The 27,248-nt window shown below is 42.8% G+C and overlaps 2 protein-coding genes and 1 long non-coding RNA gene across 5 annotated transcripts; 1 reads left to right on the top strand and 2 right to left on the bottom strand.

Moving 5' to 3' along the window:
• Window positions 1–222: 222 nt before the first annotated feature.
• Window positions 223–9,695, top strand: ap5z1 (adaptor related protein complex 5 subunit zeta 1). Of its 2 annotated transcripts, XM_026165525.2 has the most exons (18): window positions 223–380; window positions 699–836; window positions 1,652–1,832; window positions 2,089–2,239; window positions 2,590–2,702; window positions 2,886–3,051; window positions 3,323–3,370; window positions 5,631–5,771; window positions 5,870–5,907; window positions 7,146–7,308; window positions 7,470–7,648; window positions 7,733–7,875; window positions 7,970–8,088; window positions 8,326–8,453; window positions 8,559–8,656; window positions 8,749–8,881; window positions 9,004–9,218; window positions 9,317–9,695. In XM_026165525.2, the coding sequence occupies exons 1-18, from the start codon at window positions 340–342 to the stop codon at window positions 9,567–9,569; spliced, it is 2,448 nt and encodes an 815-aa protein (XP_026021310.1). In that variant the 5' UTR covers window positions 223–339; the 3' UTR covers window positions 9,570–9,695. The 2 variants fall into 2 exon arrangements, with proteins under 2 accessions (XP_026021310.1, XP_026021311.1); XM_026165526.2 differs by lacking the exon at window positions 3,323–3,370.
• Window positions 4,286–5,631, bottom strand: LOC145428319 (uncharacterized). The gene is made up of 2 exons (XR_013908602.1): window positions 5,482–5,631; window positions 4,286–5,225 (listed from the first exon to the last, which is right to left on the bottom strand). It is a non-coding gene; the product is annotated as an uncharacterized LOC145428319 (long non-coding RNA).
• On the bottom strand, window positions 9,685–27,248 carry mmd2a (monocyte to macrophage differentiation-associated 2a). Of its 2 annotated transcripts, none has more exons than XM_026165528.2 (8): window positions 26,420–27,248; window positions 22,923–23,004; window positions 20,289–20,449; window positions 15,687–15,761; window positions 15,493–15,594; window positions 15,234–15,303; window positions 13,525–13,721; window positions 9,685–11,527 (listed from the first exon to the last, which is right to left on the bottom strand). In XM_026165528.2, exons 1-8 carry the CDS (start codon window positions 26,446–26,448, stop codon window positions 11,422–11,424), a joined length of 822 nt encoding a protein of 273 aa, XP_026021313.1. In that variant the 5' UTR covers window positions 26,449–27,248; the 3' UTR covers window positions 9,685–11,421. The 2 variants fall into 2 exon arrangements, with proteins under 2 accessions (XP_026021313.1, XP_080156541.1); XM_080300415.1 differs by having other exon boundaries at window positions 9,685–10,673.

The raw sequence follows: 27,248 nt of genomic DNA, 5'->3' as shown, positions 1-27,248 counted from the left end.
TAAATTTACCCTTCTATAATTGAGAAATTCGTTGTCGTCTGATTGTAACGTATTGTGTAGTCGAAGGACTGTCGCAAAAACCTGGAACCTTTTCAAATGCTTCGGAAGAAGGTTTGTAGGCACAGTCATTTTTATTCGGTTCGTCCGTATTATATGCCTGCCACCGTGCACTTTTTCTTTAAACTGTTTGAATACAAACGAAGTGGGAGAGTCCGGCAGTGGTTTTAGTTCATTAGCGGAACTAAAGTCACGTCATGTGATTCCAGTCAGGACTCGATTAGCAAACGGACTGTTTACCTTCCGCTTCAGACAGATGTGGCAGAATAATATTCTTTCAAAATGTATTCTCACGCTTCAGAGAGTTTAATTAAACAAGCAAGGTAAGGGCAGAATGAAAGGATAGCTTTCTTTTTTTCTCCCCGCATTTCGCTTTCCTTTAATCTGTTTAGCTACTGAAACTAAAGCTAGCTAGCATGTTGAATATATCTCCATGTTATTCAAACGCACTTTAAAGATACATTCTTCTCAGGGCTCTTTAAAGCGTTCGCGACTTTAACTTGAGTAGAAAGAAATGTGTTCGCTGTCACATAACTCTGTCAGAGTTTTATTTTTATTTTTTTCAACGAGTGTTTAGCTTCCGTGAGATCTGTCAGGGGTCTTTAAAGAGATCAAAACCAGCCGCACTCTGTCGTTTGCAGAGAGATTCAGGAGTCTGAGCTGCAGAAGTTTTACAGCAGATTAATGAAGATGCTTCAGGGCAAGGAGCTCGGTCACGACACAGTGGACTCCCTGCAGAGGCTGCACCTCATCCTTTCTGCCACCAAGTACACCCGAACGTAAGAACTCCCACCCACGCCTCTCATACTTCATGTCGTGGATGAGCTGATACCAGTTTTCATTCTCACTGCTCTACATTTTAAACTTAATGATTCATCTCCACCTTTGTGTATTCATTTCTTATAACTTAAGCTACTTATCTCTTTCTCTAAACCCACTTTTTTCACTCCCTCCTCCCACTCTTTCCTCATTAGTGTCAGAGATTCAGGGTACGCAAACACTACATTTTTTTTTTATTGTCAATTTCAGTAGCACTTCCTGTGCACGATGTCTGTTTCCTTTTGAAAACTTTGGGATTGTGGTTTAGTCAGGACGCCTAGAAACTGGGGGCGGAGTTGAAATCGGTGATCAGACACCCACATTTCCACACTGCCGTGGTCTCCTCTGCTCTCAGCGCCTATCATCTTATCAGCACCTATGTCATCTGTTTGCTTGCAACAACCTCTAAACTATGTTTCATCCACCGTGACCACCTAAGCGTTAAGAGTTCCACTAATCAGCAGTTCAAACGAATAAATGTCAGGTCTTACATTTTGCTGTTATGTCTGCAAGTTGCTGTTCCTTTGCTCTGTGTTCTCAAAGGCAGTGTTTTCAACAGTTCAGCCTCTCACTTTCCATGTGGTCTTTTTTTCACAGTAAACAGCAGCTTCCCTTTCTTCCCACACTTTTAATTAAAGTTGTAATAATGTTTAAATCTATCCCTCAGCTTAATATAATTATTAAAAAGCAAGTCAAGCCAAATGTCTTGGGTCTGCATCACTGTGGGATAAATAAGTGCGTTGTCTTATTTCTCTTCTGCTGTCGTCAACCCAAGGCTGCCTTTAGAGCTCCAGAAGAGGTTTGTAGCGCTTCTCTCATCACCTGCGGAGCAGCATCAGGTGCTGAGCACCGCTGTGCTCAGAGAAACGCTGCCCCTCACTGGTCAAGAGCTGAATTACAACCAGGACAATCTCGGTCAGCTGAACAGTCACGCTGCTGGTCTGCTGCTCTCACAGGTGGGCAGAACTGAAATTGTGTGGTTGAGCCTACTTCTTCATTACTGTGAGACATGTATTTAAAAGACTCACCACATCCTTTTTCAGCTCAGGATATTGGAAAAATAATTAGCCAGTATTGTTGTAATTTTAAATATAGAAGACATTTAGTAACACAGTCCCAGTTTGTGTTGTATGTGTGTGTGTGTCTTACTTGTTGGGCTTTTTTAAAGGCATTATCTAATGCAATCCTCTTTCACACTTTTAATCCTGACAGGCTGTATCCAAGGGTGATCTTTCATCTCTCTGCACTCAACTCCTTCGCAATCTGGAGAGTCGACCGTCTGAAGGGCCGACTCACTCGCTCATGCACACCCTGCCAGTCCTCAACAACGTCCTCACACACAGCCCAGAGTGCCTCAGCGAAGGTAGCGGGACATACAGATACAGATCTGGACTTTTATCAAATGTTGTAAAAAATAATTCCACATCACTTCCTGCATCTGCTATGTGCACCAACTAATTGTTCATACAGTGTAGAACACACTGTGTTATGTTTGTTGGTAATTTCATAAAATTAAAATGTATATAAAGAAAATTTTTGTGTGTTTTCAAGCCTGTTTAGTCCTTCAAAGTACAGTTAATTTGGAGAAGAGTGATAATGAGGGGTAAAGGGAAACCTCTGGATTCACCTCCGTGTGTCTTATCTTATTGCTTTAAGTTGTTTGCACTGGAGAGAGTTGCACTCAGATCTCTCTCCAATTCTGACTGTCTGCAGATCAAATGACCCTTGTAAGCAAAAAGCTTGTTGATTGGCTGCGTTATGCTAGCGTCATGCAGGGAGTCGGGACTTCCTCTGGAGGATTCTTCACGGGGCCCAGATCCCGTCAGGTGAGCAGTTAATTTTCATATTGAGCAAGTATTAGGTAAGTTAGGTAAGTATTATTAGTATTAGCAAGTATAGGATTACATTAAGCTTGTGACTCTTCCAGGAAGGTAATGAACTAGTGAATATATAAGTTAGTAAAGCTAAACTGGATTGCTTGTGGATTTTTTCCCTTCTCCCACTGTCAGCCGGTGCCTATAGCAGAGCTGGATGGGTCTGTGTCCGGAGATTTCTTCACTGTCCTATGTGTGGGTCAGGGCTTCACTGAAGACCAGTGGATGAACGTCTACTCCTTTTCCATGCTGCGTCATTGGCTTCTCACCTACCATTCCAGCTGCAGCACAGTAGATGCAGGTATGACCATTTGCTGTAATATGCTAGTGACACTTTTATGTGTTTCTATTTACAAACAGCTCCACAGTTCTGCCCATCTGAGCCATTTTTGCTTCTATTAGTTATAAACTAGCTTAAATGGCAGGTGTTTGAATGGCCGTATAATACTTCTCCAAGAATGACTATTCTATTTTTTGAGGAGCCTTTGCTTCAAGGTAGGATGTATTAGGGCTGTTATTGCTTCATATGACTAAGTCTCAGATGACCTGCTCTGTGTTTTCATCATCTTCAGCAAACAGGCTACAACTCAGCCTGTCAGTCTCCCACTCCTTTTCAAATGGTAAGACATGAGAGGTTGTGAACCTTCCCTGCATGTGCCTGATTCTAAGAATTAAATAAGCTGAACTCCCCCACTGTTCTTTAACTGGAGGCGGTACAGATCAATTCACAACTCTAAACTTTAACTAACAAACAAGTCTCTAATCAGAAATCATAATCTCTGACTTTTAACCTCCTCTTTCCACAGTCATTTGCCTTCCCCTAATTTTTCTTATGAGGTCCTAATCATGATCAAATATGCTCTGACAGCAGCCACTTTTAAGGGTGAGATGCTGAACTGCAAATGCCACACAGCCACACATTGCATGTGTTGTGTAAAGTGTGGGCGGCAAGTTCAATTTCATCTTGAAACTTCTGTGTTTGGATGTTTGTGGTCTTTGACCCTAATTTGACTGTGTTGCTTTCTTATAATAGCATTCCGACAATTATTAGTCATTGTGTCATCAGTGATAATCGTCACTTTCTCAAACGTGTATGGTTACTTACATCTAGCCCTCGGTAGTGAGCTCATGTTAAAGCTAAAGATCTTAATGAGTCCTGTGTGCACAGAGAGCCAGTTCATCGGTTTGCTGTTAACAAAGTGAATTTGTTCAGTTTTAACGTAGACGCTGTTTTGTTTACATTGTCAGTGTGACTCATCCAGTCCAGTTGGCCTCATACAGAATCCACTGATACAAACAGATGCCGATATGAGTGATTTGGGTAAATCAGTGTCGCCCACAGACTGGCTCGAAGATACAAACAAAATATGAAGCTAGTCTTAATCATGCAGTGATGGTTGGCCTTTCTCCACACGGTCAAAACATGTTTTTGTAAGCATGAATTATAAAACTGTAATCTGATGGCGTTTTGAATCTTTTACCAAAACTGTAAAGGATTTATGTGAGCTTAATATTCTGATCACTCTGAACTGGCATACATTTTTCGCAATGATTTAATTGTATAATTTGGCACGGAAACAGTTACAGATTACCAAAGAAAGTTCAACAGATCCCTGAGATCTGTTTTACTACCTGGCTATACCATAGTTCTGCTGAGCAGCGTCAGCCTGACAAGTCAGCCAAGATTTTCCAAATCAAGCTAAAAGCTGGTTAATGTAAAAGAGGCGTGACCAAACGCAAACATGGATACGGCTAAACCCATAAATGTCCCACAAGAATACAAATTTGAGGAAAATGAAAAGAAAATCGAGTCATTTGTGGAAGACGGAATTGTCAGGACGCTTCAAGTTTACAAGACTTAGAAGTCAAATAACAACTCGTTGCAACCAAAATATGCAGATGAGATGGAGCAGCACAAGAACGTATCGAGTGCCACTCTTGTCACCTAAGAACAGGAAAGTGTGGTTACAATTCACACATGCTCACCAAAATCGGACAAAAGATGATCGGGAAAACATTGCCCGGTTACATCTCAGTTTCTGCAGCAACATTCAGATGGTCAGAATTTGGTGTAAACAGCACAGAAGCATGAATCCGTCCTGCATGTAACAGCGGTTCAGGGTGTTGCTATCAGGGAGCTGATCTGTTATGGCTAAAACAGTGAAAGTCCAGTGTCCCCTTTTCTTTCAAACCTGGACTGGAGTAATGCTCCCTGTGTTGAGAATTTGTGTCTCTTATTGATGCTTGTCGGGATTTAGACGGTCTCTAAAAGGGAGATCCTGTCACTGTCTGTGCAGCAGGGTCAATAGGTGGTGTTTTGGTAGTCATGTGGATCTGTCCTGGAGCAGGTTGTGCTGTGGGTGCTATGATGGTGAATCCCAGTAAGATGGGAACGCCCTTCATGATATTGAAATCCAAGGGTTAAACTTGATGTTAGCTTACAGAGCCTCAAATCCTGCTTCACAGTACTGGAGTCTGAAATATGAGCAAAGAAAACAAGGTTCCTAAAATGAAAGTGTATATCAAAGTTATTACTAGCTAATGTGGTCTAATAATGCTTCTTTTGATCCCTTGCATGGTACACTTTAAGAATACTGTAACTAAGCTTTGATTAACATCACAAAAATATGAGCACATTTGTGTTGATTTCTTTCATTTCTGTGTGTTCTAAGAGGTGAAATTAGAGACCGCAACAGTAGGTTTCAGTCGAGGCATGAGGCATTTTACTAACCTGTAGTGATTCTACTTAACATCATCAGAAACACAATTTAACTCCGACTCCTGATGTGTTCGGAGCAATCGGATATAGACCTTAATCACGAATCATTATACCGAGAAGGTCACGACCTCTAATTCCCAAGCCGTTACACGTTGTCACAGATGACCGATCGGAGGTGGACGGGTCCGTAGTTTCTATGGTTTCGGCGACGTCCTCCTCCAGCCGACTGCTGCCTCCAAAGGAGCGTCTCAGAGAGAAGGCTTTCCAGTACTGCCAGCGCCTCATCGAACAGAGCGACCGCAGTGAGTGTGTGCGCATTAAATTGCACCGGGTGAGAGAAAAGTGAGACGCGTAGCAGAATTCCTCATGCACGGATCTTTATTTGTTCTCTTTCCATCAGAGGCACACAAGAAGACCGATACAGAACTGCAAAAAGCGGTGAGTCTGCAGATCACTTATTATCACTATGGAAACACATTTCATGGTGCAGTTTGTAAAACTGAGGGGTTTAAATCACTTTTAGACACTTTTAGCCTGACTTCCTTTAATACTTAAACTAAGAGCCACAGTGTTGATGTAGATAACTGTAGCTTTTCCTGTTCACTGTGTTGTAGTAAAGAGCGCCTCCTGGTGTTCTGTTTAAGAAGTCAGGCTGAAAGAAGGAGACCTAGATAGGATGCTTGGCTTAGTCTGGCTCAGTTGCTGATCTACACTGTCCTTTTCTGCCCCTAACCCCCTAATTACATTTTACATTCTTTGCGTTACACTTCCACACAATGGTGTTGTAAGATGCACTGCTGTTTGCTGATACAAGCTCACAGTTTGACTTGTTTTTCTGAGTTCTGTGGATATGTAACACAGTTTGGGAATGACTTGCAGTATAATGTAAATAAATAGAAACATGTCAAAACAAAAAAGAGCCAAACTATGTGAATTAGTGACTCAAAGGGAAGGTGGAATGTATCCCTCTGGAGGTTGTTTACAGCTGTTGAGTGCATAAAGTGCTCAGTCATTCTTCATTTGGGGATAAATGTTGCTGAACCAGACATCAAGTCTGGGCGGTGACATCACCCCTTGACGTCACAGCCCACTCTGACCTGAAAGGGGCCAGACCAGAGAAAACTCCCCTTCCTGTGTTGTTTAACTGCACCGAGTCCCTCAGATAGCTTCATATAAGAGAAAAGAAGTGCAGTTTCAACAGTGCATCTCTGATTTTTGACACAATTGAGAAATGCAGCTGCAGTAAGTGGAGGAAACCTGTCAGCATGATTAAATTGTAAGGAATAGACGTGTACAGAGAATCTTTTTTTAAACTCCAGACCCACTATAAAAAAAAGACATTTCTGTTGTAGATAATAAAAAAGAGGAACTCTTCTGTCATTAAGACGTTTATCTATTACTTTGGTTTTTTAGTGCAGTATGATTGGCCATGACTGAGGTTTTTATCGGTTGGAAAAGCTGTAAAAGCTACGAAAATGTAGTTAGCGTGTAAAAACTAAGCCCTCCTTCACATTTTCTAGTGGGCTGGATTGGATTCCTCGGCAGGCCGATTCTAACCCTAGGGCCTTATGTTTGACACCCCTGCATTAGAGAAACCACTGGTGTTAACCAAAAGAAAGTTCTGCAGTGTTATCAAGATTTATTCTGCTGCCCTTGTGTCCTGTTTCCTGTTTCAGTGTCTGGTGGAGGCCGTGTGCATCCTGGACTGCGTGTGTGCTGAGGACGCCTCGCTGGTCTACAGGACCTTCCCCTGCATAAAGGCTCTCTTTGGTCGCCTCAGCTCAGAGCTGTCGAATGCCAGAGTCCTGCTGCCCATAGCACAGTTCTACCTCAACCACGGTGCGCATACACAGCAACATGTGCTCGCAGCTGCCACAAGTTTAGAACGGAAAACAGGGTCACGTGTGTTCACTGTAAATTGGTTGCTCACACGATGACATCATACATGACCCCTTTTTCTGTGCGTGCAAGGTTGAATATGTTTATTTGTATCCGATCAGGCGAGATGGCTGCAGTGGACTGTGAGAACGTGTGGAAGGTGGTGTTCGGTCGGTTTCCTACGGAGCTTTTCAATGACCCATTCCTGGCACACGAGCTTCTACGCTTCCTTCGACTTAACGTGGAAAGCATAGAGCTTCGGGTTCCACAGTACACGCTCTACTTTCCAAATCTGTTGAAGGTGAAAAGCTGAGAAAACATGTGCAACAATTGTTAGATTGTGGATGTGCTTTTTATTCCTTACATGTTTTCTTTTTCTGTGTAGTTTTTAGCATGGGACAGTCCAGCGATGGTGGACGACTTTGTGGATCTGCTGCCCTCTATGGTTACAACTGGAACTGCGGTGGAGCTGCTTCACACCCTGCTTGACCTGCCCTGTCTCTCTGCCACGCTGGTCCTGCAGCACAGGTTCAGGCACACGCAGGAGAAAAACTGCTTCCCACAGGGATTTGGTTACATGCACAGTTTTTATCCCTGTCTCACTGGGTCTCATGTGTCACAGGTCCACATGTTTGCCCATCTCTGAGCCAGTCGGTCGCAGCTTCGTGTCACTGGATGCATTTCGAAACCCTTCTTTCAGAGGGCTTTTCCTCTTCGTGCTCCGAACGGAGGCAGGCTCAGGTAGGACAAGTCACAGAACAGAAGGAAATCAAATAAGAATAAAAGGCCAAACTGTTCCAGGTCTGCTCTGACCCAAGGCTCCTCCCTGCTTTCCTGTCTTCTCTTCACTGCACACACAGTATATTTGCTTTTTGTTTCTTCTGTAATTCTGTTTAAATCTAAGCAGCAGGGGCAGGTAGCTTCTTAAATTATGCTCTAGCCAATGAAATCATTGTAATTTTGTATCTCCCTGTTTAGGTGACACAATTGACCGACTGAGCACACTCCACGAGCTGCTGGTTGAAGCTGCTGACTGGCCGAGAGTCACTCAGTGTGCTCGGACGGTCCCCGTGTTGTTGCACGTTTTCTTCAACACAATTGTTACGGTGAAAAGATTCGACATTCTTTACAAATTCGTTGCGTCTGTACTTGCTGTGTTGCAGTTTACAATATACACCTTATTAAAAAAATATGTCGCGCGTCTCTTTCAGATCGCTGACGAGAAGCTTTTGGCTCATTTGATTCTGGTGATGCTGGAGAGAAGCAGCCTGCTCCTTAACATCCCTGCGTACATCAAAGAGATACACCGGTACACCGAAACACTAAAGCGCTGCTGGCTGCCTCACTCTCATCTTCATCTCCTCACTCACTCGCTCCAACCACTTCTCACTGTTTCTGCAGGGTGTTCAGCTGCCACCTGTTGAGGCTATGTAAGCTCCACCCCTCTCTGGTCGTGAACCAGTCCCACGAGCTGCTGGAGTTTGCTGGAAGCACAGCCAACGTCTACAGCAAAGAGGAACTTTATACACATGTGGTAAAGAGAGTGCTGACTCTTCTGTGTATCTTGGGTTATGTGCAAAAACCCAGTGCTTCTCACATTTCAGCATTTGCTCAAAACCTGATGCGGAAACAGCACTGAGCTTGTTTGTCTCTCAGGTGTGGGTGCTGGGAGAGTACCTCTCTGTGTCATGTGACTCTCGCTGTTCCGTGAGCCTCATCACTTCCTGTTTTGAAGCACTGGAGGCGGTGCTGTTTGAGATCACTTCGTCTGCCCCTCCAACTGGAACAGTTTGCCCGGCCCCTAAAGTCATCAACACTTTAATGAGCGCTCTCGCTAAGCTGGCGTCACGGTCACATGACCTCATACCTCGGTAACAGACTCTTTTTAAAGATGCAATATTTTCTTTTCTTCATCCAGGACTTTGTAATGTTCTGATATCATTTGTGTGTGTTTTGTTTTTCTTTTTAGGGTGTCTCTGTTCCTCTCTAAACTAAGAACTGTAACCAGAAGCGGATCGGTTGCCTGGTGCTCTGATGAGGAGGACCTCGTTGCTATAGTAACACGAGGGGAGGAGTTGTGGTCGCTGCTGAAGGCCCCCGGCGTAGCTCAGAGTGTCCTGACACCACCTCCCCATGTCATCGCACCGCAGTGGCACAGAGACACTAATGTGGCATTGCCGCTTCAACTGCGAGCCCTCACAAGCCTCACACACTCACAGTGACACAAACACACACTCATGTACAAAACGCAACATCATCCTGCGCTGACAATGCATTTTTGTAATTGATTTGTTTGATGTTGACGCTGATATGATTTTCATAAAACACACAGATCCCTTTCAGTGTAATATTTTTCTTCTTTATTACAGTGATTTGACAGAAATATCATTTTACAAAATAGATCATCTGATTAAAAAAAAAAAGATTAAAAAATTGCTCATTTCCTGAGTAGGTGCTCTGTTTTCAAGAATTAAAACAGAAGTAATGAAAGTACTAGAAGTTAAGAAAATCTTGAAATGTGGAAATAGAAATTTGCATTTACGAGCTACGTTGATTCTGTCGTAGTCAGAGGACTGTAGCAAATTCTACGTTACACATCAGTGTTGATAGAAAAGTGCTCAGAAGTCAAGAGCGCACCATTTAGACAAAACAACTGGCATTAAAATTCCCCTGAACGGGACACGAAATGCATTAGACCTTGACATTTTCATAATGAGACGGACTTCTTTGTCTTTTAAATCAAATTACAGTTTTAGGAAAATTAAATTGGAACACAAGTCAAAAAAAATAAAACTCAAAGCTGAGTCACAGCCACACACGAGTAGCTGGTTCTACTCGCGTCTCTTATCATCAGGTTGATCATTTACAGTCTGGCTACAGTGTGTCACACAGACATGTGTGACCTTAAAGTCTGTCTGCAGATTGCTTAATTCGGTCTCAGTCGGCCAAAGATGAGTATGTTTAATTACGAAACCAGGGGTCGTGCATGTACTGTGAAAATGAACAGAAGTCAAAAGCAGATCCTCTCAAGGGGTCACATTACTTAGCACTTAGTTCCTCCTACGCCGAGCGGCGCATCGGGCAGCTAGTGATCTCCATCGATGTCGGTCAGCAGCAACTGCTTCAGCTTCGTCCCAGGCAATGTCGACAGTTCTCAGATCGTCCATAAATGTTCAAGGGGTCACATAAGGTGGTAAAAATCTGTAACAGCTTTTACAGCCAAATCAATATTGAAAGCCTGTCAATGGCAGCTTTGTTGGGCGACTTCCTGACTGTCATATTTTACCACCGAGCAAGGATGTAGCACCAACAGCAGAAAGGGATTCCTGTGTAGTGAGTTTTGGCACATTAGTTGTGGTTGGATTACTGAAAGTAGGGAGTTTAACAGCTTAGGAATGCTCAGTAACAGATATGCCAGTAAGTAAAGCTTCATTATTTTGGGAAAGTGCATATATATTCTTGTAAAGACGAGAAGATCGATAAGACTCTTACAGTTTTACTAGTCTGGCATAAAAATAGTGATACTCTGGTTTCTTTATTGATTTTCCAGTAACCTCATGCTTGTAAAATAATGCCCAGAATAGTCGTGACCAACAGTTGAGCAGCTGGTGTGGACAAAAGGAACACTTTAAAATACACAAAATATCTCAGTGGGAAAGAAAACCATATGGAACGGGTAATGAGGAACCAAAAGATGACACATCGTTTGAAGGAAATTAAAATGATCAACCTACAGAGGGCTGAATTCAAAGATACCCTGAAATCTTTATCTGGACCACGACATCACTGAGCTCCTGGACAATCTGAGGTGCAGCCTGGTGGCGTCGGATGGACTGAAACACGATGTCCCAGAGGTGGATTTGGTGAGAATTGCGGGCAGTCAGTAGTATCAAGTCTTTCATCCTCCAAGAAACTGCCTGCATACTCTTACTACATGAGGCCAGGCATTGTCATGCAGCAGGAGGAACCCAGTACACACTGCACCATTATAGGGTCTGTGAGGTCCAAAGGTTTCATCCCAACACCAAATGGCAGTCATGGTGCCGTTGCCTGTAGAGGATATGGCTCCCCAGACTATGTCTGATCTACCACCAAATCAGTCATGCTGGACAATGTTACTGGCAGTATAATGTTTTCCTCTGCTGCTTCAGGCCTTTTCATCTGTGTCACGTGGGTGAATCTGTGTGAAAGGCACAGGGTGTCAGTGGTGGACCTGATAATTCTGGTATTCTATAGCAAATATTAATCAGGCTCTATGTTTCCAGGCAGTGAGCACAGGGTCCACTAGAGGACATCGGCCCATCAAGCCACTCTCATGAAGTCTGTTTCAAATTGTTTGGTGGCCTCCAGGGGGTCATTTTGTGGCTCTGGCAGTGCTCATTATGTTCCTCCTTACACAAAGAAGCAGATGCCGATCCAGCTGATGAGTTAAAACATTACCCAGTTCATATCAGCACAGATATCCAGCATGACTGTCTGACACTGACCCTAGTCAAACGCAAAAGTAGTGGAAAAAAAGAATCAAAAAAGATGGGGAGGGAAAAATAGCCTCCACCTGTAAAACCATTCCTGTTTTGGTGGGGGTCTCATTGTTGCCTCTCTAGTGCACCTGTTGTTTTTCATCAACACTAAAGCAGCTGAAACTGACTGAAAACACCTTCTGCTAGAGACCAGATCAATGCCCCAGAGGTTTAATTGACTTGATGCTATAATCTGATTAAAATGTGTTTCTTTTTTTATAACAGTGTATTTTAGGAAGTAAATGTCTGTCAGTGCAACAGCATCAGCAACAATGAGTCAAGAAACCTGAGTGGTGTGCAGGGGTTTAAAGCTAAGTGTACTGTGAGTGCTTGTGTAGCAATGGAGTTGTATCTCCTGATTGCTTACATATTTGCCGGTAAGAGCCCATCAAAAGATCCATCCATCTATTCACTTCCGCTTTTTCCTTTTCAGGGGCGCTGGAGCCTATCCCAGCTGTCATAGGGCGAGAGGCGGGGTACAACCTGGACAGGTCGCCTGTCTGTCACAGGGCTAACACACAGAGACAGACAACCATTCACACTCACATTCACTCGCACATTCACACCTAGTGGCAATTTGGATTATCCAATTAACCTATCCCCACAAGCTGCATGTCTTTGGACAGTGGGAGGAAGCCGGAGTACCTCGAGGGAACCCACGCAAACACGGGGAGAACATGCAAACTCCACACAGAAAGACCCCGGCCTGATGGTGGAATTGAACTCAGGACCTTCTCGCTGTGCGGCAACTGCCGTGCCACTGTGCAAAATAGATGATGTCTATTTTTTATAATAGGAATGAAATGCTTTAAATAATTCGGCGGGGTTTACAAGTGATGGGGCAACACCTCCAACACCCCCCAGGCAAAAGCAAACCTCCGAGCAGGCTGTGACGCACCAGTGCACACCGCTGTCCAACCTCAACGCTCAACCGCAGGCCGTAACAAAACACTGAGCATTATTTTCAGGTCTGAATTTGCACCCGTTCTCCTTCATTGCACTTGAACCGTGTTTTTCAGGATGCCCATCACTGAGGATGTTTGAAACATGGTGAAATATAACCTGAAGCTGTTGCTTCTGTTCATGTGATCCCAAACTGATTCCATGATGTCTGTCTGGGATCAGGGCTCTTTGAGGGGTCAGATCGTTGACGTGATCAAATGTCTCTCTGATGGCGCGATGTAGAATCTGTAGATCTGAACATGTCTGTGCACAGTATCGTGGTTACCACAAACATTATAGATTGTTATCAATCTTCTCATCTACCTCTGATAGAAAATAAACACATTTCCCAAAATTAGAAACTATTCCTCTAACTGGCGGAGATAAGCAGGAAGGAAGATTTCATAATGCAGGCCTGGCACTCGGATCTCGTCTGAAACACTACAGACAGTCAACATGGCACGCAAACCAGTGTCAGTGTCGCTAATTGCATCTAAAAGAGCAGAATTAGACATTATAAATTAGCGTCAATTTGGTGTAGTGAGGCTAGATGTTATATAGTCAGCACACAGTACAAAAATTGGTCCCCGGTGGCCCAGCTTCGTAAGTGAAGCTTACCGTAGTCAAAACACTAATGTCCTAACTACATGAAATGCACTTTTGTCATTCAGCCTGTCGGCATGGAAACGCTTAACGTCAGTATGCAGCCGGTCACCTCGACGTCTGCAGCTGTGTCCCCGGTAAATACAGGTACCTCCAGATGGCGTAATAGTGAATGCCTGCTCCAACGGCCACAAATAGATGCCAGATCGCATGGGCGAATGGCACAAGGCCATCGCTCTTAAAGAAGACCACGCCTACTCCATAGAAGACACCTCCCACGGCCAGTTCACACACACCTGTGCGCTCCACCTGGAACATAGGAAAGTTTGCTGGTATTTAATTTAAAGATGCTTTATTTAACTGTATATTTGTTTGCTAAAGATGTATCCAGTTTTTGGTTGAATTCATCTGAAATAAGAAATACTCTTATTTAAAAGAGGTTTCCCAAATTTTTGAGAAATGCCGTTTTACATGCCCACTCCATAAAAGACGGAGTAGCACTTCATCGAACAGCCCAATACTTGGTGTAGTTTTCCAACATTTACCAAGGACTTTTTCACAGGTTAGAGTGTAACTTTATATACCTAAAATTCCTTACCTGTAGGTACAGCATGATAACAAAGCTTTAAAAGAAAGAAGCAACAAATTATACTGAGTAATGAGTAGTTTTTGGTTATTTTAGAAGATCAGACCAACAATGTTTCTTACGGTGACTTATTAAGGGCCCAGGCTGTATCACGGACTATCCTAACCACTTATCCTTACATTGTAATAACACGTGATTTTGAGGTGCATGTTGGAATTTGTGCGACCTACCGCTTTGTGCCTGAGTTGGTGTCGTTTCCTGTCGCTTCCGTTTTGTTATAATACCACTAACAGCTGATTGTGGAATATTTAGTAGTGAGAAAATTTCATGACTGGGCTGGACTATCACAGTACCATGCTGGAATTCGCTGACTTCCTGACATCTTTAGAAGCAGTCTGCATGCCTAGATGCCAGGTTTTATACACCTGTGACCATGAAAGTGATTAGAAAACCTAAATTCAGTGATTTGCATGGGTGAGTGAATACCTTTGGGAGTATACTGTATATCAAGTCATGCCCTGCCTGGCCTAAATGATTTCTGTTTCTTCTGTCCTTCATGTGTTTTTATGCACTGAAATCTGGAGCATGAATTTTCAAATAGACATTAGAAAATTGCACCATAACTATGAAGTGCTACGAAAAATAAGGGCCTGGAGCTCCATGTGGGTAAAAGAAACCCAAAGGAATCAGATTCAGGTTCTGAGCACATTGTTTAAGGCCTTTTTATAAAATATGACTATAAGATTTATGCCAGCTTTTCCCTTTAATAAAAGAGATGTCAAGAAATACAATTTCTCAGACATGAAACTAAAACACAGCGTGATTTATGGAGCCAGAGAATGAGCTACGTTACTACCTTTATCTTCAGGGGGACATGAAAAAGAAATCACTCCATAACGGCTCGGGCTGTAAGTGAACGTGGCAGCTACTTCAGTAGGTGTTGACTGTCTTACCCTCAAAGTGACAATTTCAGGCTTCTATAAGTTGAAATCAAGAGCGTAATCAAATGGAAATCAGTGATTCAGTGCAACAGGGGAAGTCAATGTAAGACTTATGCATTGGAAAATAGTCAGCAGTTCTATTACCAGCAATTAGACGCATCTGTGGGTTATGGGGCACTCAAACAAAAGCCGCGGTTTGGTTCTTTAAATAGTAACGGTAGTGGAAGGAAGTCTGCAGGGGGGAAGGGGAGTGGCAGACGCTGAGAAAGACTCATCTATGTGATGTAGACTTACCATAGAGAGAATGACCAAAGCAGGAACAGCCCCCATGGCCACGTATCCCAGCAACTCGATCAGCTTGTACCTGCAGGTAGAAAACTGGACCGTGAAGTCATAATAAAAATAACAATACCTCCATTTTCCTGCCTAATTATTTGTGCTCCAAACAGCAGTCTTGTGTTTTCTGTCAACACTTGAATGGAGGCGTTTGGCTTTAGGTTAAAGGTTAACTGTGTCAAATTAGTGCACACAGTACAAACGGAGGCTGTGTTACCTCTCATGGAAAAAGCAGACATACGCCGATCCTATACACGCCATGACCCAGATGAGCCAGCGCATGTGGCACGTCCAGGGTCCCAGCTCCCTCAGCATCAACCTGAGGAAACACAACATCGCACCTACACAGTCACAGTGTGTTCGCTCTGGTCTTTATTTTATTTATTTTTTTGCTGTAGTCACATGACCCACCATGGAGAGTAGGAGGCTGCGATGAAGAAGTAGATGGCCATTCTGTCACACATGTGGAAGCGCTGCTCCACCTTCCTACACGGAGAGAGGAGGAGGCATGAGCTCATTTGTGAAGATTCAGTTAGAGTAACATAATAAGTCTAAAATTTAAAGGATCCAGGCTGTATGAAGATTTTTATTGTCTTCCTCCCCGCACCCCCAACCAGCTGGGGTAGATGGCTGCCCCTTCCTGAGCCTGATTCTCCTGGAGGTTTCTTCCTGATAAAAGGAAGTTTTTCCTTTCCACTGTCGCCAACTGCTTATTCATAGGGGGTCATATGATTGTCCACCAAAGTGTGGAAAGTGTTGTTTGTTTTTTGGACAGCAATATGGCTGAAAGACCAGAGGAGGACTGTGAAAATGTTGTGTAAAGGGTAGAAACACATTTAAATTGTCAAAGTGAGTCCTACAAATCATGCACCTTTTCTTAATACGCATCCACGTTTCTGGGGCTGTATAACAAAATGAACTGAATCACCTACACATTACAATTACAGCACTACAATGTTAACCCAAACAGCTCTTGATGCTTTTTGCGTTAATGCTCATGTTTGGAGCACTGCAGTTACTGATGATTTTTACGTGCTGTGGGCATCAGGACTCGCCGACCACGCTCTGTAACTTTACCTGGTGTGACACTTTGTGGCTGCCTTGCAGTGGTTCCACTTTGCAATAATATAACTTGCAGTAGATTGTGGAGGAAATTTCACAAACTGACTTTTTGCAATGGTGGCATCCTGTTACAGTTAGTGTAAAGTTGGTGAGCTATTTACAACGCATGGTTAGATGCTTGATTTTATACACCTGCAGCAATGGGACAAAAAAAAAACATCTGCTGTTCTTCATACAAGAATAGTCACCCGGTGACGTGGCCTGCTAAGATCAACCCTCGTGCAGGCTTGATCTTACAGGGTTAAACCAAAACCATGAGCACATTTTATAAGCATAATCCATGTAATAATTTTAGATCTCCTGGAAATGTATTTTTATATAGCAGCATTAAAATACCTGTTCTTGTTGAAACATAACAAATTGACCTGTGAACTGTTCAAGGATCAAAAAGGTGACTAACTCAAGAAATGATGCCGTGTTGTGTCCACAAATAACAGACACCTTAGCAAGGAACCAATTTTAAATAGTATCTTTAGGCACTTTGTTGTGAGTAAAAACATGTCAACACATGTTCCCATTTCTTTTGAAAACTTGCCATATCAGCATGGTGTGCAGTGTGTCCTTAAAACACTTAAGTAAACTGGGCAAGTGGAGGACAAAAGAAGAAGTGGCAGGCCTAAAAACTATCTACAGCAGACGAACTCTATCTGAAAGTCATGACCTCAAGAAGTCGGAGATAATCCTGCAAAGACCTGACACGGGACCTGAGAGATGCATCCTATTTACTGTTCACTGAAGCCTCATCAGAAATGGTCTCAGTGGAAGTGTGGCTGTCAAGAAGCTATTATTAAGGAAGGGGAATGGGGAGAAAAGGTTGAAGTACGGCAAATTGCAAAAGAACTGAAAATCAGTGACAACAGGTCAGATGAAGTGATTAATCCCAATTTGAACGTTTTTCTGGTTCAGATTCATTTTAATACGTATGGAAAGGACAGGACAGAGGTACAACAGAGAGTGTCTACAGCCATCTGTAAAACACAGCAGAGGCTCTGTTATGGATTAGGATTGTGTTATTGTCCAATTCTTTGAATTACAAACACAGGAAAGAACCATCATGCAATACCATCTGAAAAGCATCTGACTGGCAACAACTTAATTTGTTTGAGATCATTCTGACAGAGAACAGAACAAGAGGCAGCTAACATCCAAAGAAGAGCTTTAAATGTCTTTCACAAAGCCTGGAGAACTATTCCAGGGCTTGCAAAATCGCTAGCCCGACGTCCCGGGGCTAGCGATTTTTCCAGTCGGGCTACCAAAATCTCTCTGCCCTGCCCGTCGGGCTATTGTAGGAAGGAAAAATATATTGTGGCGAGCTCAGACAAGGAGGAGATGGAGGTGTCGTTTGGTCTTGCTTCCCGTGAGCTAGCCAGGGAGCACAGCCGTTTATTGACATCTGCAGAAGAACACTGCCGCTAGCTAACTGCTCAGCGCGGCAACCGCACAGCAATAACAACACCGCACAGGGCGCCCTCTGACCCCGGAAGGACACACCGTCGCAGCGAGAGGGCATCACCCATCACCATGGCAACATACACAAAACGTAACTGTACAAACAGAACCCCGAACAGCCCTGACCCGCTACAATGTCAATGCTTTTGCATTCTTTCAGAAATGTAGCTGGGTAATTATGTCATTGGCATCGGTGAGCCACTGTCAATATGTGACATATTGAAATCACGTTTGAATTTGCTCTTGTTTTTTGCTTTCACTTTGCAATTGCTCGAACTGTGTATAGAGAGCGACAGCACTGATCTGTGAGTGATGATAATTTGCGCACCAATTCCTCTGACATCGTCTTATCAATCGTTAGCTTACTATGCAAACATGACAAGTGAAATCTCCCGCAGCAAGCTTAAACATGTGAGAGGTTGATCGCGCAGAGAATCGCTGACCGTTATGTGTGTGTGTGTGTAAAAGCAGCAGGATATATATTTTAGTTCTGCTGAGCCAAATAAGACAGGTCAGGGTGAAGAAGTGACAGCCAAAGAAAAGCTTACCACAAAACGGAAAAGTTAGGACAAATCAGACTATAAGGCAAAAAGAAAGTGCAGCTTTATGGTTTCATGGACAAAAGAATTTCTGTGGCTGCAATATGACGAGCTATATAACCAGGGCTGCACATAAGTGGTCCGCAGGTGCGCATTCGCTGTCAAAATAAAAAAAAAATGCGCACAAGATATGAAGTTGCAACGCGTGTTTGCATACATAAGATTTTCTGGAGGAGGACAGACATTTGTTTAGAACTCTTAAAGATGTCGAAGAAGCTCCTTTAAGCAATTACTTTGGTGTTCCTCCACCTCCAGACAAATGTCAGAAGGAGTCCGAACCACAAAAGAAGCGCGTATTCTCGGAAAAGTGGTTGCAGGAGGTGAGCTGGCTTCAAACAAATGATGAACGCACAGAGATGTGGTGCAGAATGTGCCGTGAAAATCCCACTCTAGCGGACAAAAACAGTGCTTATTTATATGGACGCAAACGCGCGTTGCAACTTCTTATCTGGTGCGCTTTATTTTGACAGCGAATGCGCACATGCGGACCACTTATGTGCACCCGTGTAAATAACATAATGTTCTGCCGGGTGTGTTGTTGGTTTTCTCTCGATTTCTGAGTCGATAAGCGCCTTTGTTACTGGGACCAGTTATTTTAAGAAAGGCCCCCATTAGAACCCATGAGAAATGCAAGAAACGTATTATTGCTCAGTCTGCAATATCTTTCCCAGAACAAACACCAATTGCAAATAACATACTAAAAATAAACCTGAAAAATCTGTTTAGAACAGCGTACTATGTTGCAAAGAGTGAACTACCACTGGCAAAATGTAGCAGTCTTTGCAAACTTTAAAAAGCAAATGGCCTAGATCTTGGTTCCACTTGTCTCTTACCCGTGACTTCAGTGGAAATTTCAAATTCAGGATCTGACACAGACTGATTCATGTCCTACACAGTTCTTACAAGTTCATAGAAATTTCTGTTCAATTAGAACCAAGTATTTGAGTTGATGATTGTAATTTTTATACAATGTTGTAATTTGTTTTTCAACAATTTTTTGATTAATGTTTTGTTTCCTTTACAATATTATACTTTAATGTATAATATTGTAAAGGAAACAAAACATCAATCAAAAAATTGCTCTCTTTTTTATTCGGGCTACTTAAATTTATTTTGGGCTACCAAAAACTGAAGAGTCCCTGCCCGAAGGGCTACCAGGGATTTTGAAATTTTGAGAGCTCTGTATTCCTAAAGACAATTTAAAGAAATGTTGAGAAAGCTGCCTAAAAGAGTTCAGGCTCTGTTAAAGAATAAAGGTGGTCATGCCAAATATTGACTTTCAAGCTTGTTAGAATTAAACAAAACCCAATTTTGGCTCATAAACTGCATTTCCAAGTATCTTTGTGCATGTTTCAATAAATCATGGCCCCTTGTTCCCATTTTCCTAGCAAAATATAAAGAAGCGAGACTACTGCCCCTGGAAGTAGATAAAAAGTGCATAAGCAACGCTTCAGTTGCCATCTTTTCCATCAATAACCTGTCTCTCCATTCCATAACAATCTTTTTTTTCTCCTTTGTGGGACTTTTTGGTTGTTGTTGTTTTGGAAAAGCTGTTAGCCAAAATAAAATTTGCTTGTCATACCTCAGTATCACAAATATCTTCTGTTTTGGACACTTTGACAACAAAAAACTCACCAAAAACACATTTTTGTGAGCCAAAGTGACATGAAATTTCTTGATTATTGTTCCTCGTCTGGTTTTTGTAAAACCTTTGGGTTGCAACAAACAAAGTGTTCATCTAACTGTGTCGTAAACCTACCGGAGCAGCTCATAAGTACACGATGGCACATCTGCCAAATCCCTATCAGCACTTCCTCCCCCCAACACACACACAAACACACACCTGAGGTGGCTGATTTTCCAGGCAGCAGTATGGAAAAGAGTTGAGGTGATGAATAAGCCGGTGAGGCCGCTCCCATAGAGCCAGGCAGCGACACGATGCCATCGGTCCACGGAGAGAAAGTAGAGGACGGACCCACCGACCATACTGGGAAGAATCCACAACTGGAAAAGATTCAAATATCCAATAATCATGTCAGACTTTAATATGTGCAGTTCATTCACACTCATGTTCATAATGCTAATCAAGTTCCAAACAGGTAAATAAATAAATAAATGTACCCAGAGCTCCATCCCCTTACACAATTAACTTTCTTTACCGCCGTCATGAAAAATTGCATTTTTTACTCTTCCTAAAAATGAAACTTTTCACATTTCTCTTCCTCTGAGCCCAGGAGAAATCACTTTTTGATAGCACTCTTGAGCTCTAGTAAAGTTTTGCTTAGCAGAAAGTCTGGCTCTGTCCAAAACAACGCTGATTAACACCTTTGAAAAATAACACATTGTGCTTTCATGTGTGGGATTATTTATTTGCCAGACTTAATAACTCCGTGGTTATTATACCAGCGTATAACTCCCCCATAAATCCACGAGGAGTTTATTACCTTTGAGCAGAGCCAATAAAATTTCCGCTTTATTTCCACTCATTGTGGCGTCGTGTTTTCTCATCAAACTCCCAGCAAGAAATAATAATAATAATAATAGTAATAATAATAATAATAATAATAAAGCACGTAAGTATATTTCCCAAAAAGGTCATGAACTATATTTACGGATTTTGTATTTGATGTTATTCTGTGAACAACCAGGGGACAAAAGTGGGATATAAAGAAAATATTAACCACGATTTCACTAAAAGTCCACTTGGATCCTTTATAAGTGTTAATGACTGATGAAAACTGAACTTTTTTTGGTAACAGAAGTAGGACATTTTGTTTGTATGTTTACGAGATACACCGACTCACATGCTAATGGGCTTTGTGGCAGGAGAGGGGATGATCAAAACATACATCATGAACACAAATGGCTATAGAACATCCTGTTTAAAGCTTTACGGCCATTAGAGCTGTAGTGTCTCCTCTCGCTGCTTGTATCATTCACTCTCACTGAGAAGATGCATATGGAGGACACAAGCTGCCAAAATCATATCTAAATATATCAGGCTATGTCATATATAAATGACTATGACTCATTTTTGACTTTAACAGTCTCTCACATCATCCCAGATTAATTTCCACCCACTCTTCTTTACGACGATTCGGCTCATTGAGTTTTGTGGGTATTTGTTAATGCACAGCTCTGTTAAGGTAACGCCACAGCTTTTCAGTCGGGCTGGGGTCTGAACATTGACTGAATCGTCTTTTCTTTTTCAGACTGTGTAGACTGTGTTTGGCATCACTGTCCTGTCACATGACCCAGTTTTGGCCGTCAGAGAGTTTGCCATTGTCATGGTCGACTCAGTGACTGCAAGGTGCCCAGGTATGCGGCTGCATTATGGTCTCACATCTCCACTTTGTTTCAGAAGCAATCTGGTTCAATCAGATGCAACTTCCCAGGTAACCATTCAAAACAAGCCATACTTGCTGAGTCTTTTCTTCTAATTGTGCTGTCATAACATGCTGACTGAGGCCTGTGGAATCCCAGATGTCGGTTTTGGGGTATTTTACAGTTTCTCTGAGCAGTGCACGGTCTGACCTTGGCACGAGTTTGCTGGCACGTCCACACCTGGTAAGACTGTGGCATTGTGTTAACATGCCTGCGAACTCCTGACGAGCAAACTGCCAAAAGTTCTGCTTTTATACAGGTGGGAACCCCACTGAGCAGTTAATCCAGTGCATTTGATTTGAAGCAGTTGGCTGCTACTGACCTTCTTAATTCCTATGGAAGCAGTAACGATGTATATCATACTATAGTGATCGTAGCGTATGGATCTATATTTGTATGTTCCCTATCTCCTCCTAGACAAGTGGACCAATGTTGATGAAACTTTTCATAAATATTCCCTCTGGGACTGAGTGCGAACATCTATATGGTGTATACAAATATTTTGTACAAATACTACATATATTTGCACATTTGACATTTCAACTGAGCACCAAACGGCGACATTACATCTATATTCACTGTGTACACGTTTGAACGTATTTTAACTGCCATGAGAGATTTAGAGGCGTATTAGATCTTCTGTATCTATGATTCATCATTAATGCTACAAAATATTGTAGCATGAATTAGCATTGATTAAAAACTATTGTAGTTTTACATAATTATCAGTTTTAATTAGCTATTTTATTATTTATACATTGAGGAATATTTTGTAAATGAAACAGAAAAGTAAAGAATGGGAGGTGAAAGTCACTATTTTACACTTCATGTCTATTTAATTTTTGATTTTGGCAGTCGTAGTCTTCCATAGGGACACACTGGGATTACGGCAGATTACAGGAAACTACAGGCTGACTCAGAGATTACAGCCCAATGCTTCCATCACACATCACCGTGCCTCATTCTTCACAATCCTCCTCATCGTTTTTTTAGAGGATCCTCTGAGCTAACACAGCAGCGACACGTGTATTTCTTTGTGTACATGTATTGTGTGTTGTTTGTTTGCTCTACGTACGTATTTGTTTAGACTTACCGCATGTGTGGCACAGTTTGCAACGTGTTCATATTCAGTGGGCTGGTATCTCTTGCTGGCTGGCACCCTGCAGTTCATGAACCTGAGAGAGGGCCGAGAGGGGGAAGACGGAGAGGCGAAAGTATGTGTTTAGATAATGAAAGGAGATCTGGAGGCCTTACTTCTTGTTCTTGTGTGTGTGTGTGTGTGTGTGTGTGTGTGTGTGTGTGTGTGTGTGTGTGTGTGTGTGTGTGTGTGTGTGTGTGTGTGTGTGTGTGTGTGTGTGTGTGTGAGATGGTCATTGTGAAAGGATTTGCAGCTCTCTAATCCTCATCACACTGTCTGCATTTTAGAGTGCTTCATTGTTACCACCACAAAGGGACACCACTGGCCATTAACTATTAACCGCATTGCATTATTCGCCATGAGAAAGTTGCTACGTGTGTGTGCGGGTGTGTGTATATGCGTAGGTGTGTGTGTGTGTTGTATTTACGTAATCAGCAGTAAACCTCTCAATCCCAGCTTAAAGGGAAAAAACACATCTGGAGATGTTACGAAATCACATTTTTTTACATCAGGATGAACACACGCACACACGGACACGCACACACTGGTTTAAAAGAAGCCTCTCATGCAGGGCCACAGGTGCGTCGCTGTTGGTCAGCTGTGTTATTTGATTACACATTTAGGCCGCGCACTCACCATCACGTGCCTCGTCTTTGCGTTGTTATAAAAGATGAATGGAAAGAGTAAGTCGGGAGGAAGTAAAGCAGAAGAAGGAGAGCAGATAAGGGAAGGTAACGTGGCTGCTTAAGCTTATGCACTACGACTTCACACACTAGTCACCTAAATGTCTACCAAATACGAGGCTACGTGAACTCTGACCAGACATCAGAGGGAGAAAAACACTTTCTGAATCCAAACCTCTGACGCTTCACAGATATCACAGATAAGGAACCCTTTGAAAGTCACGTGACTATGAAAAAGAAAGTATCTTTGGCAAAATGCAGCTCGTGGGAGAAAGGAAACCACTGTGACTTCCTTTCAAATTCAAAAAATATCAGATTTTAAAATGCACAAACTGTGTGCTCATTTTTATTGACCAATGCCAAGATGACAGCAGGGGGGGTTTTTTGTTTTGTATTTTTGGTGTCAGTGAACGCCGCAGCTTTGTGGAGAGGTAAGTAAAGCAGTAAAACTTCACTTTTGGGGAATAGAGGGCAGAGGATACTTTTATCACAATATTTCTAACTCATGTTAGGATTTTATTGTCATTATGCTGAGTATTGTAACAGCATGCATTGGTATTTATCACCTTTAATTAACTTCAAATTTCATCCTCCAAATGTAACTTTGTCAGTGGCTGGAAGCCAGCTGAGTCAAGTCTGCTTGAGTTGTGCTCATTAACTGATGGCAACACGTTGGCAATCAGCCTCGCTATGACCTGCTCATCCTCTCATTTTTTGTTTCTTTGTAGATTTTGAGTTAATATTTGCTGTTTCCTTCACATTCTCCTTCAGGTGATATCTGTCCTCATGCCCTCAAAGCTGTGAAAGAACCTGATGCTTGTTCCAGGACTAACTTCTCCAGCTTCTCCCTCTATTTCATTATTCCTGCCTGATCGCTTTTTCCCAGACAAAAAGCATTTCCTCAATTTGTGCCCACATGCGGGGAACGAGCTCCCTCTGGTTTTGGAGCGTGGACTTCTTAACCCCTTTTCACCTCTTTGCACTTAAAAACGGCTTCCCCGTCATCTACGTTCACACCAAGGCAACGTGCTAAAACTACACTTTGCCAGTTCGCCCTGACATCAGGTCCGTGTGGGCCGACTTGTGTTCGCACGCAGGAAGACTTCGGGTTTCCCTCCCTGTCAAACTAATCTACAGAGCACGAGTCTGCTGACACAGAAGCTAAGCCAGTGGCTGATAGCAGAATTTAATAACAGATCAGCATCTGTGCCTTTATAGTTTTTACCAAAATACGAGAGCGAGGACCCAGCTAACCCTGAAGGATGAAAAAGCATGAACAGATACATTTCTAGGTTTCCATAACTGTTTGAGATTAGACTAACAGACTAAAATTAAAACATAAATATGCATAAATATGAATGTATTCCCTCATAACAGGAAAGTTGGTGCTTTTTCGGGGGGTTGTTGTTGGTCTGGCTGGTGTCATCAGGGCTCTATCATTTACAAACAACCTCCATTTGTCTCCCACACACACCAGGACTCATCCCTTCCATCTTCTTGTGCTTTTATTAAATGTTTTCCTACTGCAAAATTAAAAAAAACAATTCTGGACACATTAAACTTGTAATAAACGTGTAATAAAAAGCAAAAACAGCATTTAGCAAGATAACATTAGATCGCTCTGTGACTGCCTTTCCTCGTTTCTTTGTCCGGTGTCCCTTTAGGCTCTGCCAAGCAACAGAACAAGGGAGCAGTATTTTTCTGAGCACTGTTGCTGTACTGTGGCTCAGTGTGGTACTCTGATGTGTTCTAATCAGTTATGACAGGAGGGCTTTGTGTGTGTGTGTGAGTAATGAAGTGAAATAGAGGGATGGAAATTCAAAGGCTGATCAGACAGGGCATTATTGTATCAGCATCCCTTTTTTCTATTGAGAGTCTCCCTCTCCGTGCGCTCACCTCTTCCTCTCCGGCAGATGTGTCACGGCACAGTTACGTGCATGCATGTGGCACCCCTGTTTTCATCTCACTGAGCATTACAGCACATTCCATACATTATCAAGCCCAGTGGGGACTTTGACCTGACTGTACCAACACAAGCTAGTTTAGTTAGATCACGCTGGGTTTTTTTCAAGGCCAAGACTTGGATTTAGGGTAAAGGCCAGAATTATGGGAATGCTGGCATTCAACTGTGATGGCTAGGGTAAGGAGCTAAGGAATGCAGTAAAACGAATAAACCCCCCACAGATTGTGTGTGCGTGTGTGTATCCAATATTTGTGACTTCAAGGCTATTCCTTTTACAGCAAAGATCAAGTTAATCTCCTCTGGGACTCTGGTTCTCATGATTACCGACGTCCCCAGATCACTTTCTCTCTCTCTCTCACACACACACACACACACACACACACACACACACACACACACACACACACACACACACACACACTCACACACACACACAGACAGACCGGTTCTGTCTAAAGTTAACTGACACTGAACTATTTTCAACTTCCCAAGGAAAGCCCGATGGATTGCACAGATACCACAAAGCGACTTATACATCAAAGGGATCGATCACCGCAGTAAGATTAAAAAAAATCTTCTTATATTTTTAATAAAGATAGCTGCTCTGCACACACACCCCCCCCCCCCCCCTCCCTCTCTCTGGCTTTTTCACACAAACTAATCTATAACATATCCCTCTGATCGCGCACGTGCCGGCGCGTCAGTACGCATGGATGCACAGGATCTGTCACAAACGAAAACAAAAACATGCTGCTAGATAACAACGCTCAAACTTTTTTTCTTATTTTCCTGGGAATTCAACTTACTTTCCAAATTTTGTTTTCTTGAAGTCCATCTCGTGCGTAGGCTATGCGGGCCAGCGCGTCTGCGCGCCTGCGTTCTCTTGTTTTTTATCGCAAACAGTAAAACCAGCCAGCGCAGTCTTCTCCTACGGATTCCCCATTCCGGATGTCCCACCACCGCGCGTCCAGAGATAAAAACATAAGTCCAGGAGAGCCTGCGACTCGCAGAGCGGGTACCAGGACAACCGGCCCGCGCTTGCTCCGGGGTTTAAACGACTGGGCACGAAAGCGACGATCGGCGCGCAGCAAGAGAAGTTGGCGGTGAGGGGACCTTGCCGAGCTTCGTTCCGACTCTCTCAGATGTGGTCGCAGGATGTTCCGCGGGACTGGGCTCGTAACCCCTCCCCTGCCCTCTTCTCCCCTCCCCTTTCGCTCTCCTGGCTGCTGCTAACTTCACCAACGAAAGGCAAACCCCTCACCACAAAGCACCGACACCCTCTGCTGTGACTTGCAAGTGTGACATGTGAACAGGTCGCTTCTGAAACACAAACCCGGACTGAAACAAGACAGGAAGGGAGGCACAAAGGTGATAACAAAACCTGACCAAATGAGTCAACTGAACTCAAGAGACTGGAGCGAGCGCTGTTGCAATGAAAATGATGCCAAACACATCCTGGACAGACATTTACCTCTGTTACCTAGTTTGTTTGTTATTTATTTCCTTTACTGTTTCCATTGCTCTAATTTCTTTCCACTGTGCTTTAAAGTAGCTGTTTGGGGGTTTGAGTGACTTCTTAATAACTTCAAATACTTCAAGAGATTCATATAATAAAACTGTGACCAGCTGAGATAA

Source organism: Astatotilapia calliptera, chromosome 4 (assembly GCF_964374335.1).
Source record: "Astatotilapia calliptera chromosome 4, fAstCal68.1, whole genome shotgun sequence".
Classification (NCBI taxonomy): Eukaryota; Metazoa; Chordata; class Actinopteri; order Cichliformes; family Cichlidae; genus Astatotilapia; species Astatotilapia calliptera.
This window is presented reverse-complemented; position numbering and strand designations above follow the sequence as displayed.

Coding starts and splice junctions, on each gene's coding strand:
- ap5z1 (XM_026165525.2), top strand. CDS start 340: ATGTATTCTCACGCTTCAGAGAGTTTAATTAAACAAGCAAG. Junction 3,371..5,630: donor CTCCCACTCCTTTTCAAATG/GTAAGACATGAG, acceptor ACGTTGTCACAG/ATGACCGATCGGAGGTGGAC. Junction 7,649..7,732: donor ACTTTCCAAATCTGTTGAAG/GTGAAAAGCTGA, acceptor TTTTCTGTGTAG/TTTTTAGCATGGGACAGTCC.
- mmd2a (XM_026165528.2), bottom strand. CDS start 26,448: ATGGACTTCAAGAAAACAAAATTTGGAAA. Junction 15,762..20,288: donor TGGAAAATCAGCCACCTCAG/GTGTGTGTTTGT, acceptor CTCTCCGTGTAG/GAAGGTGGAGCAGCGCTTCC. Junction 15,595..15,686: donor GCAGCCTCCTACTCTCCATG/GTGGGTCATGTG, acceptor GTGTTTCCTCAG/GTTGATGCTGAGGGAGCTGG.